The 13,689-nt window shown below is 42.0% G+C and overlaps 1 protein-coding gene across 6 annotated transcripts in view; it reads left to right on the top strand.

The window, feature by feature from the left end:
* HDAC4 (histone deacetylase 4) overlaps nt 1-13,689 on the top strand; it is a 510,642-nt gene that overhangs the window by 487,541 nt on the left and 9,412 nt on the right. For all 6 annotated transcript variants that reach the window (XM_038748724.1, XM_038748726.1, XM_038748725.1 and 3 more), the window contains one exon: nt 10,550-10,634. In XM_038748724.1, the coding sequence (XP_038604652.1) occupies nt 10,550-10,634 (85 nt within the window). The remainder of the gene's footprint in view (nt 1-10,549; nt 10,635-13,689) is intronic.

Raw genomic sequence — 13,689 nt, forward strand, 5'->3', positions numbered from 1 at the left:
GCACTAAAGCCAAATAATTTCTTTCTGACGTCACTGAAAAAGTGGCACCTTTTTACCAAAGATGTCCTTCTTCAGACAAGAGACGTTAAATAAGGGTGTTTGAGATAGGCCACTTGGTAGAATAACCTCACACCATCAAGGGTGAGTTCTGCAGATGCATTGGTAGGCAAACTATTGACAGTTCTGGGCTTTGGGCCATTATTAGCATTTCCAATAGTGGAATTGTAGAATGAGATGGGTACTTTAACTGCTGACCGAGTGCCTTAAGGCAGATGGTGAGGAAATTCTGTATGATGCAGAGATGGATGGGTACAATGAGAGGAGAAATCTGCATGGAATGAAATTTTAGAAAAATATGGGCCACGGAATAGAGTATGAACTGCAGAGGGAAAAGATTGGAGGCGGGGAAGTCAGCAAAGAGGCCAATTCAGTAGTCAAGGTGGACTGTGACATCAGTCAATCATCAATGGTATTTACTGAGTGTTTGCTGTGTGCCAAGCACTCTTATAGGTGCTTGGGACAGAACAGTTCAGCAGAGTTGCTAAACATGTTCCCTGCCCTAAATAGCTCATAGTCTTGAGGGGGAGATGGATATTAAAATAATTACCAAGTGGGAATGGGAGAATATAAGGATATATACATAAGTTATGTGGGGCTGGGGGTGGGGTGAATATCAGGTTCCTAAGGGGTTCAGGTCCAAGTGCATAAGCAACATGACCAGGGGAGCAGTGTGGCCTAGTAGATAAAGCATGAGCCTGGGAGCTAGAGGACTTGGGTTCTAATCCCTGCTCTGCCACTTGCCTGCTATGGCCCTGGGCAAATCGCTTAACTTCTCGTGCCTCATTTTCTTAACTTCAAAATGGGGATTCAATTCTTGTTCTTCCTCGTATTGAGACTCTGAGCCCTATGTGGGACAGGACCTGTATTCTGCCTAACATGTATCTACACCCCAGTGCTTAGAATAGTGCTTGACACATACCCAAGCCAGGGAAGGTGTCTTCAGCTAAGTGTGATTTTTAGTAGAGCTTAGTGCTTGGACTAGCTTGGTTGACTGTAGAGGAAGGAGAGGATTCTAGAGCTGTGAAGGTAGAAACAACAGGATTTGGTGACTGACTGAATATGCAGGCAGAAGGAGGGAAGTGAATCAAGTATAATGCCACAGTTGCAAGCTTGCGAAACAGAGAGTAGTGGTGCTGTCAGCAGTAATGGGAAAGGCACAGGGAGGAGAGAGTTTAGGTTGGAAGATGGGTTCTGTTTTGAGCATGTTAAGTTTGAGGTGTTGATGGAACATAGTGAAAGAGGAATGTGAAATTGCAAAGAGGGAGAGAGGTCAGGCCTGGAGAGGTTAACTTGGGAATCATAGCATAGGTGGTAATTGAAGCTGTGGGAGCAAATTAGTTCTCCAGGAGAGTGTATGTAACTGGAGAACAGAAGGGGACCCAGAACTGATCCCCATGTGGGATGAGGCAGAAGAGGAGCAGGAGAAAGAGACCAAGGAGGATCAGTTAGGGAGGTAGGAGAAGAATGAGGAGTGGACAGTGTCATTGAAACCAGGGTTTGATAGTGTTTTCAGGAAACTGGGGGAGTCCATAAGTGTCAAAGACTGCTGAGAGGTCAAGGAGAATTAGGATGAAGGTGGAGTCTATTGGATTTGGCAAGAAGGACCATTGGTGACTTTGAAGAGTGCAGTGGAGTGGAGTTCTGGGGAGTGGAAGGGGCAGAAGTCAGATTGCAGTGGGTCAAACTTGATGGAGAAGACATGGTAGAGACAGAATATGTAAACACCTTGTGCAAGATGTTTGGAAAGGAATGCTGAAAAGGAGATAGGGAGATAACTGGCAGGCGAAGTGAGATTATGAGAGTGTTTTGGGGTTTTTTTTAGTGTAGGGAATATGTGGGCCTGCTTGAAAGCGGAGGGTAAGGAACCTTCGAAGAATGAGCTCTTGAAGATGAGTCATGCAGGAAAGAAAGTAGATGGGTCAAGTCTTTCAATAAGGTGCAGAGGGATGGGGTCAGAGGCACAGGTGGAGGGGACAGATTTCAAATGGAGTCAGGGGATCACGTCTCGAAAGACTGAGAGACAGCTGGGAAGGATGGAAAAGTAGATGGAGGAGCAGGAGGGACGTGGGACTGGGGAGGTGCTGGAAAGATTTTAGGGAGATCATTCCTAATGGTTTCAATATAGTCAGTAAAATAGATGGCAAGGTCATCAGGGGCAAGAGAAATGGGAGGGAAGGGAACTGGAGTTCAAGGAGGGACCTGAGAGTCAGAAACAATTGGTGCTAGCAGTGGGCAATCAAGGGAGGTGAAGTATTGTTGCTGGAAAAGGAGAGGGCAGCAGGTGTGGATGTTTGAAATGGATAAGGTCGGCCTCATGTCTGGATTTTCACCAGCAGCACATGTGCGAAAGTAGTAGAAGCAAACTATGAATGTGAACCAGGACTGCAAGTTGTTGTGTGAGATCAATGGGAGAACAGGGGTGCAAAGGAGTTGAGTTCAGTGGAAAGGGAGGAATTGTGCCTCAGGAGAGGGGTGGTTATATAGGAAGCCCAAATGGGGCAGCATGACTTGGGATAACTGGAGGGGGGTCAAGAGATGATAGGTCTCTGTGTCAGGAGAGGACAGTTTTTCAGGGAGTGTGTGGGAGAGAAAGCAGGTGAGGAGGTTGTGGTCAGAGAGTGGAATTTCAGAGTTGGCAAAGTTAGAGATTGTACCATGATGCTAGATAATGAGATCAAGCATGTTTCCACATTGGTGAATGAGTGAGATGGGTGGAACAAGAGTTCAGCAGAGGTGAGGATTGAGAGGAAGCAGGCAGCTGGGAAGTTGTTGGGAATATCCACATGGATTTTGAAGTTCCTGGGGGCTAGTGTAGGGATGGAGAAGGAGAGAAGGAATGTAAGAAAGGCATAAAAACTTATGAATCAGAGGAAAGTATGCTTGTAGCCCTTACAAGGCCCTACTGAGAGCTCACCTCCTCCAGGAGGCCTTCCCAGACTGAGCCCCTTCCTTCCTCTCCCCCTCCTCCCCCTCTCCATCCCCCTCATCTTACCTCCTTCCCTTCCCCACAGCACCTGTATATATGTTTGTACATATTTATTATTCTATTTATTTATTTATCTTGTACATATCTATTCTATTTATTTTATTTTGTTAGTATGTTTGGTTTTGTTCTCTGTCTCCCCGTTTTAGACTGTGAGCCCACTGTTGGGTAGGGACTGTCTCTATATGTTGCCAACTTGTACTTCCCAAGCGCTTAGTACAGTGCTCTGCACACAGTAAGCGCTCAATAAATACGATTGATTGATTGATTGATTGTACTTTCCCTCTCCTTTCTCTCTGTTTCTCCCTCTTGCTTTCTCTTTCTCTCTCTCTCTTTCTCCATATATAGTCACACATACACTAACACCACACATCATTTATTTCATTGTTCATGGAGAAGTTGACCTCAAAATTGCTGACTTGGAAATTTAGTTGATAATATGAAAGTAAATGAATTTTGAATATTGTCCTGGTGATCTGGTGACCACATATAATTCCATACCAGTCTCAGGTTTTTTCTCCAGGACAAGAGGAGGCTTGGGAAAAAAACTGAAACACCCTCTCCTATCTGAACTGGAAAGAGAATTGCCTTTCTAATGGCTTAGTGAATGACTGAAGACCCCAACAAGTCAGGAAGGGTCATTACAAGCCATTACATACCAACATTTTAAGTAGAATAAAGAAAAGGTACTATGAATAGCCATTCTCCATCTTGAGTTAAAAGCAGAAGGAAAGGTGGTGAATCAAAATGTTTGATATTTATGAAGATCATTTGAATTCATTCATTCAATAGTATTTATTGAGTGCTTACTGTGTGCAGAGCACTGTACTAAGCGCTTGGAAAGTACAATATGGCAATAAAGAGAGACAATCCCTGCCCACAATGGGCTTACAGTGTAGAGCGGGGGAGACAGACACCAACACAAGTAAACAGGTATCAATATAAATAAGTAGAATTATAGATATGTACATATATACGTAAGTGCTGTGGGGCACAGTCAGGACAACTGACTGATTAAATAGCACCCTTTTGTTTCCAAGGCCCAGTGACCATAAAATTAAATACAGTATTTTTTGGCATTTGTTTAAGTGCTTACTATGTGCCATACACTGTACCAAGCTCTAGGGTAGATAAAAGCTAATCAGGATGGACACAGTTCATGTCCCACATGGGGTTCAGAGTCTGAGTCCCAATCTTACAGATGAGGTAACTGAATATAGTTTATAGGTGACAAAAAGATCCAGATCACACTCAGTCTTTAAAGATAAGCTATTTGATAACCCTCTTGCATTCCTAAGTACCGTAAAGTAAGAGATCAGTCACATTTAAATGCATCCTAAATATTTTCTCCATCTTTTTTCCTAAAGTCAACCAACTTTTTAATCCTCTACTTTGCAAAATGACAACTGGTTTATGTAACCGAGCAATTTTTAAAAGTTTTCAATTCTCATAATTTTTAACTGACTATAGAGAACTGAGCTTTCTTGAGAACCGCCTCTTGCTTTTGATATACACTTGCTATCTGACCAGTCCTCTCACATGAAAACGTTCTTTTTACTTACATCAAAAAGCAGGAAGCACTACTTTTATCAGGCACTTTTATAAAAATCTTTTTAGTGCAAGGAAGTTGGATTGAATCACCATTTCTCTGTCCTGCGGGTCCTTTGATGAAGTTTGATATACAGTGTGTTGGACAATTTTGCATGCACACACACATGGGCAACCAGCTGTGGACAGCAATACGCTCGAGGGGAAATTTGCTAACTCAAGAGAGATGACTAAATTATATGGTGAAATAGGAAATGAGGAGGGGAAAAAAGTGCTGGCCTCACAAGGGTATCCACGTACACCGACTGAGATTAAAACTTTAGTTTTAAGCATGTACACGTGTCAGGAAATCACCATCTGAAAACCAGGTTGTTCCCAAATATTAAAGACTTCAAAATAGTAGCTTCAGTTTGAGTTACCTGTGGCCGTATTTAAGAAAGAATATGCCTCAGAGAAAGCTGTGTTTTATTTAAATGTGCGATACTATGATAAAGTTTAATAGGAAATTTATCAGTGACTATGGTTCTGGGTGTGAAACTAATTTCTCTTAAAGTAATAGACAGTAAAACAATAGACATTATAGGAAGTGAATTACCTAAGCAACTGGAGGGCAGCCCCTAAGGCTTCCTATCTCTATCATATAGGAAATTTTGCACAGGAGACTAATTTGTGAGTGTGAATGTCGTATAACCAGACCTGATATCAACTTGATTCATCGATAGCCAGAACAAGTGCTGTCTTCTATAGCATTTTACTTCACTGCGGGTCACGTTTAGTGTTAGCACGTAATGGGCAGGGAATATGTCTATTTCTGTTGTACTCTTCCAACTGCTTAGTACAATTTTCTGTACATAATAATAATAATAATAATGGCATTTGTTAAGCACTTACTATGTGCAAAGCACTGTTCTAAGCGCTGGGGAGGTTACAAGGAGATCAGGTCGTCCCACGGGGGGCTCACAGTCTTAATCCCCATTTTACAGATGAGGGAACTGAGGCCCAGAGAAGTTAAGTGACTTGCCCAAAGTCACACAGCTGACAGTTGGCGGGGCCGGGATTTGAACCCATGACCTCTGACTCCAAAGCCCATGCTCTTTCCACTGAGCCGCTTCTCTACAAAATAAGCACTCAATAAATGACCATTGATTGAAGGCAGATACCTACTATATCATCTTCTGCACTTTACTGTGGAGTTATTATTTTGATACTCATGTAAATTTAGCAGAGGCTGTGTGAGGTTAACATTGATGGTTTTAGCTGCAGCTCAACTGTCTAGGTGTATGTCTAACTTTCTGTTGTTACTCTTGCATTTTCCCTGCCTCTTTCTTCTCTCTCTGTAACACTGTCAGTGTCTCGTTCTGTTTCACAGAAGATTATATTTCTACCCTACTCTCGTGAGATTCTGACAAGTTATATTGATGTTTTTCCCCCTCTCGTTGCTTTATTCCGTAGCTTGATGTTTCAGTCCTGGTCATGGGTTCTAATTCCGACTCTGCCACTTGTCTGCTGTGTGATCTTGGACAAGTCACTTCACTTCTTTGGGCCTCAGTTACCTCATCTGTAAAGTGAGGATTGCGACTGAGCCTCATGTTGGGCAGGGACTGTGTCCAACCTGATTTGCTCGTATTCACCCCAGCATTTAGTACAGTGCCTGTAACAAATTAAGCACTTAAAAAATAACAAAAATAATTAATTAATTAATTAACCTAACAACTGTTTTACTGTTTTCTCCCAAGCACTCAGTACAGTGTTCTGTACACGATAAGTGCTCAGTAAATATGATCGAATATGATTGATTTCATATTGCCTGATGTCTGCCACCTACTAAGCCTGTTGTTGGGTAGGGACCGCCTCTAGATATTGCTGATTTGTGCTTCACAAGCGCTTAGTAGTACAGTGCTGTGCACACTGTAAGCACTCAATAAATACTATTGAATGAATGAATGAATGCAGAGCTCAGTGGCTTTGTTTTTTTTTAATCTACCTTCTCTCCAATATTGGGTATGTTCCAGGCTTGAATCCTCCCTTCTCACTTTCTGTGACCCTCTATCGCTATGTCTCTCTCTCTCTGTCCATGTCTCTTTCTCTCATGAGATCTATCCAAGCTTATGCCATTGTACTCTGTCTTCCAGTTTCTCTGTTGTTGAAGTAACTGCATCAGTGCCAGTGTTCTTAAAATCCCAGAGTTCAAAATAGAGTAACTTGCAAATATAACCACTAAAATCGTATATGACTTCCTTTTTCTGGCTTTGGCTTGCTCATCTGTAAAACAGGAATCATACTAGTATTGTACAAAATTTCGGGACTTTTTGGAGTATCCATAGAGCTTATGTCTAAAAACAGAGTCTTAGCGTTGGGTGGGACCTGAAAGGCTACCCCATCTAATCCCCTGCCATAAGTAACAGGGATCTTTGCATTTCATGGTTTCTGATTCCATTCTTATAACTGACACAACTCCTAAGGTAGCTTGTCCCAGTGTATAATTATCGTAACTGTGAGAAGTTCTTCCATATTTCTAACTTAAATCTTCCTTGCTTCAAGTTAATCTCCTGCACTCTCTGGAGATGTAGAACAGCTGGTCACCACCACCACCACCCCCAACTCCTCCCCCACCCCATAAAATAACCCTCCAAATACTTGAAGACAGGTATTAATTCACCCCTCAGCCTTTTCTTCTAGGCACAATACCCATGGATCCTCAGAGGTTGCATTTTCCCAGCCCTTTAATCATTTATGTTGCTTTTATCTGGAGTTCTTCCAATTTCTCCACATTCCTCTCGAGAGTCAAATGGTATTTTATTTTCGTTTGAGCTCCTTGAAGGGAGATACAGAAAATTTTCACGGGATTGATATTAATGATGACAAAAGCATGCTATTAGAAATGGCCAATTTAAATTACACATGAAGGATTTAATTTGGGCAAGAAGAAATTTTTTTATGCTCTTTTAGTCAGTCAGTGGTATTTATCGAGCTTTTACAGTATGTGGAGCGCACGTACTGTAAGCACTTGGGAGAGTATAATATAACAAAGTTGGTTGACATGTTCCCTTCCCACAACAAGCTCTAGACCAATCATTCCAAAATTTTCATTACAGTATCCCCTCCCTGTGTCCTCTTTCCCTCTCCCATTTTGAAACTCTGTTTCTTTTGTCTAATATCTTTATAATTCAATCAATCAATCAATCGTATTTATTGAGCGCTTACTGTGTGCAGAGCACTGTACTAAGCGCTTGGGAAGTACAAGTTGGCAACACATAGAGACAGTCCCTACCCAACAGCGGGCTCACAGTCTAATTCTTATTAGAACTATTTAGGTGCCTTAGAAATAAAGATTATGGAAAATATTAGTACATTGTGTGACACACTGAAAAAAAATCTGAGTAGTTTGAGTAGTGATGACACAAGTAGAGCATTTAATGAATAAATTGCAGCATGTTAAAAAATGCATTTTTATTAGATTCTTTTAGAATGCTGATTTCCAGCTCAGTTTGGACAGAGCCCAGTATGCTTAGCTCTGAATGCGTTCATCAACGTGCCTCAATTATTTTATTAGTTAGACAAGATAATGCAGCTTTTGATTAGTTGCTTTCCTGATCAAGAGCAGAGGTCCATTTAAAACAGTCTAATACACATTTGTGACTGTCCAGAGGCTGAAAGCTAGATGTTGCTGATCCTGGCTTTGGCAGGACAAGTTGGTCAGGAAGACTTTTGTGTTGGTAGCCGCATTTTCCTTTGTCTGAACAAACACCTCTGCCGAAGTACATTTGTTCTACATTTGGCAATGGGGGAAGGATTTCTCATCTTTAAAATTTTGTTCCTTAAATAGATGCAACCTCATTTCCCTGACTCCCCAAACCCAAAATGACAATGTGAATGTACTTGGAGAAAGGTTATTTGAAATTCTTATTATTCAAATTGTTCCTTCATTCCCTTTGGGTAGAAATTGAAGGAGCTAAGTATGATGCAAACTGGATTTCTGGTACTTCACACTGTCATTTAACATCTGGACTTCAGACTGCTTATCTCTAAAACTGTGTCATGTTTGAAAACCCATCTCTTTCTTTTTCTCCGGTGTTCATCTGCACAATTAATAAAAACAAAAATTATGTTTTTCTAAAGCATTTTACTTTGCTAACTTGACTTTCTTCCTACATGCTTTCTTCTTTCCTGTCCCTATGACACTGGAGTTAAATAGATCAACCTTTCCAGGGTTGGCATATGCAAGGCATGCTTCTCATTTTGAAAGTTTTGAATTCCTTTACAGTGAACAGTTTGGGCTGTCTTTTTATCTAACAAGAGGAAAATGTATTCCAGAAAACAGAAGGAAATGTAATCAAGAAGGAGTTTAGCTTTTTTTTTCCCCGCCTCAAATTCTTTATATAGTTTGCACTCCCCCTGCCCCCTCCCTCCATCCCCTCTCCACTTTGGAGCACGCTGAGTAGAAAACCAATGGAGCAAGTCTTGTGGAATTTTGTTGGTCCATACACACAAAAATTATAGTTCCTGAAGGCCTTAATAGTCATTCCCCGGAACAGGGACTTGTTATGCACTGACAGGCTGAGGCTAAAAATGGGAGATGGATATTTTATCTTAATGACAGGGAGTCTTATTTGTTGCTGTGGATGTCTGAGGTCTGCTATGAAAGATATTGTGTCAACTATTTCTTAAACTATTTCTTAAAACAGGACATCCACATTTCCTGTTTTAAGGGAGCAAGCAAAGCTGTTGTACCTGAAACTGGATTTGGATGTTCTTATCATGGTGTTCTTGTATTTTGTGTAGGCTTGGATGGGTCACAGAGGATTTATTTCAAATTCTTTTAAATGATATAGAACTAAACATGCCTTATTTTCACAAGAGTGTTTATATAAGGCCAAAAAGAATTTATAAGAGGATGCAAAGTATCTGATCTTCTCTAAACTGTGATACTATGAAAGTGAAAATTATTGCAAACAGCTAAATAAATGAGCTATAGCTCAATTTGTTTTATCTGGTTTATAGCATTTTAAATTTTTGTTTTCTAGTTTGAAAATTGAAAACAGAAACCTTGACAGACAATAACTTTTTAAAGAGGACTTTGGTGGGGGTTTTTTCCCTGAGGAAATGTGACTTGACTATTGTGTAATTGCTATGAATTTTCAGTGTGTAAGCACAGTAGTTGTCCCTGTACTTGTGTTACCCCTTTGTTCATAGTTTAATTGTAGATCATGGATTGCAGCTCAATAAAAACAGCTCATTTTCCTGTACCTGTCTCAGATTCTTAATCTGTGTTTTTAAAAAATAGCTTGTCCTGAGTTACCTTTATGACACTGATGATGAGGTCTCATCCCAGTTTGTAGTTAACTAAAGAGATGACAAGGAGGAGAAAAGTTTCCCAGTGTCTGAAACATTAAATTGTCCAGTTATTTATTGGAGCAATCACTTTGTTAAATTAAAGAATTAAATTAGTTACTTTCTGGTCTGGTGAAATAGTTTGTGCCAATAGTACATTATTTATGAAACCTCTGAAAGAAGGCAGATAGAAAATCATTTGTGACATTCCATCGTAACAGACTTTTAAGGCTTTTCCCCAAACAGTCAGGTGGAAGTGCTCAACGTGATCTTAATTGACATGTGATGATGTTATCTATTTTTTTTTCTTTTCATTCCCTTGGTTAAATATAGTAGCATATAGTTTCTGTTTTTAGTGTGTATTTATATAGGGATTTCTTCGTATGATTTTCCATCTCTAGACTGTTACTGTAATCCAAAAGAAATTAAAAGAGGAATGATAATAAATCCAGTATCAGTTTAAAGAGTTGTGTGCTTATAATACAAAGCAGCAAGTGTTAAGCACTAATTAATTTCACTACAGATCACCATATGTATTTAGAAAAGAAAAGTGATTGAAGAGCTGCTCCTCAAGAACAACTTGTTGAAATGATCTTAAAAATCTTTGTGATATTCCTGTTTCCCCAGCTTGATCCTCTCCCAGAAAAGGTTTTACAACAAAGATCAAATGAGAACGCAGTCCACTCAATGGAAAAAGTCATTGAAATCCACAGTGAGTATATATTGGCTCCAAGTTCTTCCCAGCAAATTCCCTTTGGCACTTGTATCCCTGGGTCCCTGGAATAGTTACTTGAAAGAAACTGCACAAGGCCCATTTGGACCCAATCAATCAATCAATCGTATTTATTGAGCGCTTAATGTGTGCAGAGCACTGTACTAAGCGCTTGGGAAGTACAAGTTGGCAACATATAGAGACAGTCCCTACCCAACAGTGGGCTCACAGTCTAGAAGGGGGAGACAGAGAACAAAACCAAACATATTAACAAAATAAAATAAATGGACTAGATATGTACAAGTAAAATAAATAGAGTAATAAATATGTACAAACATATATACATATAACAGGTGCTGTGGGGAAGGGAAGGAGGTAAGACAGTGGGGGTGGAGAGGGGGACGAGGGGGAGAGGAAGGAAAGGGCTCAGTCTAGGAAGGCCTCCTGGAGGAGGTGAGCTCTCAGTAGGGCCTTGAAGGGAGGAAGAGAGCTAGCTTGGCGGATGGACAGAGGGAGGGCATTCCAGGCCCGGGGGATGACGTGGGCCGGGGGTCGATGGCGGGACAGGCGAGAACGAGGCACAGTGACGAGATTAGCGGCAGAGGAGTGGAGGGTGCAGGCTGGGCTGTAGAAGGAGAGAAGGGAGGTGAGGTAGGAGGGGGCGAGGGGATGGACAGCCTTGAAGCCGAGGGTGAGGAGTTTCTGCCTGATGTGCAGGTTGATTGGTAGCCACTGGAGATTTTTGAGGAGGGGAGTAACATGCCCGGAGCGTTTCTGGACAAAGACAATCCGGGCAGCAGCATGAAGTATGGATTGAAGTGGGGAGAGATATGAGGATGGGAGATCAGAGAGAAGGCTGATGCAGTAGTCCAGATGGGATAGGATGAGAGCTTGAACAAGCAGGGTAGCGGTTTGGATGAGAGGAAAGGGCGGATCTTGGCAATGTTGCGGAGCTGAGACCGGCAGGATTTGGTGAAGGCTTGGATGTGAGGGGGAACGAGAGAGCGGAGTCGAGGATGACACCAAGATTGCGGGCTTGTGAGACGGGAAGGATGGGAGTTCAGTCAACAGTGATGGGAAAGTCAGGGAGAGGGCAGGGTTTGGGAGGGAAGACAAGGAGTTCAGTCTTGGACATGTTGAGTTTTAGGTGGTGGGCAGACATCCAGATAGAGATGTCCTGAAGGCAGGAGGAGATGCGAGCCTGGAGGGAGGGGGAGAGAGCAGGGGCAGAGATGTAGATCTGGGTGTCATCAGCGTAGAGATGATAGTTGAAGCCATGGGAGCGAATGAGGTCACCAAGGGAGTGAGTGTAGATCGAGAACAGAAGGGGACCAAGAACTGAACCTTGGGGAACCCCCACAGTGAGAGTAATGGGAGGGGGAGGAGGAGCCTGCAAAAGAGACTGAGAATGAATGACCGGAGAGATAAGAGGAGAACCAGGAGAGGACGGAGTCTGTGAAGCCAAGGTCGGATAGCGTGTTGAGGAGAAGGGGGTGGTCCACAGTGTCGAAGGCAGCTGAGAGGTCGAGGAGCATTAGGATAGAGTATGAGCCGTTGGATTTGGCAAGCAGGAGGTCATTGGTGACCTTTGAGAGGGCAGTTTCCGTGGAATGTAGGGGACAGAAGCCAGACTGGAGGGGGTTGAGGAGAGAGTTGGTGTTGAGGAATTCGAGGCAGAGCTTGTAGACAACTCGTTCAAAGAGTTTGGAAAGGAATGGTAGGAGGGAGATGGGGTCGAGAGGGTTTTTTTAGGATGGGAGAGACATGGGCATGTTTGAAGGCAGAGGGGAAGGAACAAGTGGAGAGTGAGCGGTTGAAGATGGAAGTTAAGGAGGGGAGAAGGGATGGAGCGAGAGATTTCATGAGATGAGAGGGAATGGGGTCAGAAGCACAGATCCAACTTAGATCTACTCCAAGTTGGTTTGATTATCACTTTGTGGTTCCATCTTAAAGTCAGAGTCCAAACAGTTGCAATATGCTGACAAGGTGACTCCTCTCTTGGCAGGCTGACTTTTGCAAAAATGGTAGAGAGCAAGGCTACAGCTTGAACAGGGTGCTTTAAAATCCTTTTGAATTAGGACTTGTGGAAGGGTTGTAGGTAGGGAACCTGAGCTTATTTTGCCAACACTTCCCAGAAGACATTGGAACACTGTGGGAGGAAACTGACTAATCAGTCAATCAATCAATCAGTCGTATTTATTGAACACTTACTGTGTGCAGAGCACTGTACTAAGCTCTTGGGAGAGTATAACACAACACTAATAACAGACACATTCCCTGCATGAAAACCCCCAACCCATGGAGGCAGAGCCAGGTCTCCTAAGGAATATGTGTAGAGGAATTCAGGGATTTGTAATTTTTTGTGCAGGTCTGCTTGGTGCTTGGAGATGAGCTCTTTGCTAAGACTGCAGTATAAGATTTCCATGTGGAATTTCAGAACATGCTATACCTGGCGTAAAAGGAAAGGATAGGGTGAGATAATTTAGGGATTATTTTAGACTAGGCCCTTTTTCATCCATTTCTTCAAGGAAAGCTAGTGAGGAGCTGCATGGCACAGCACATGGTACCTGATTTCTAGTATTCAGACCTCAGGGTTGGCCCTTGCAGCTGTGAATCTCAGTGACTTTAACTATTACCTAATAAACCTCAACTTTTGCAGTTTTCTGTTGCTGTGTTTTCTAATTGTAGTACCGATTAAATTCGAATTTTGGTCATTACTTGGCTTGGGAATCTCGTTCAGTCCTAGGTTGGGGTTATACAGTCAAGTGGCCCCACTTTCAATCTCATGGTGCAAAAGCTGGATAGTTATTACTTTTCCCCTACTTAAAAACCATGCAGTGCCTTTTCATAACCTTCCTGGCCCTGATCTAACACTAGGTCAAGTTTAGCCAAGATATGGTCTTTTTTTCTCAAAGCTTGTGGTTCAAAAACAGAAAGTTCTCAGTTGCAGATACAGGTCTGGAAGTGTAGTCACTCGCAATCACACTTTTTCATTTTCAAAAGTAAATTCACTGCATTGTAAGTTCATTACATTGATATTTGGGCTGGAAATAGA

Source organism: Tachyglossus aculeatus, chromosome 7 (genome assembly GCF_015852505.1).
Source record: "Tachyglossus aculeatus isolate mTacAcu1 chromosome 7, mTacAcu1.pri, whole genome shotgun sequence".
Taxonomy (NCBI): Eukaryota; Metazoa; Chordata; class Mammalia; order Monotremata; family Tachyglossidae; genus Tachyglossus; species Tachyglossus aculeatus.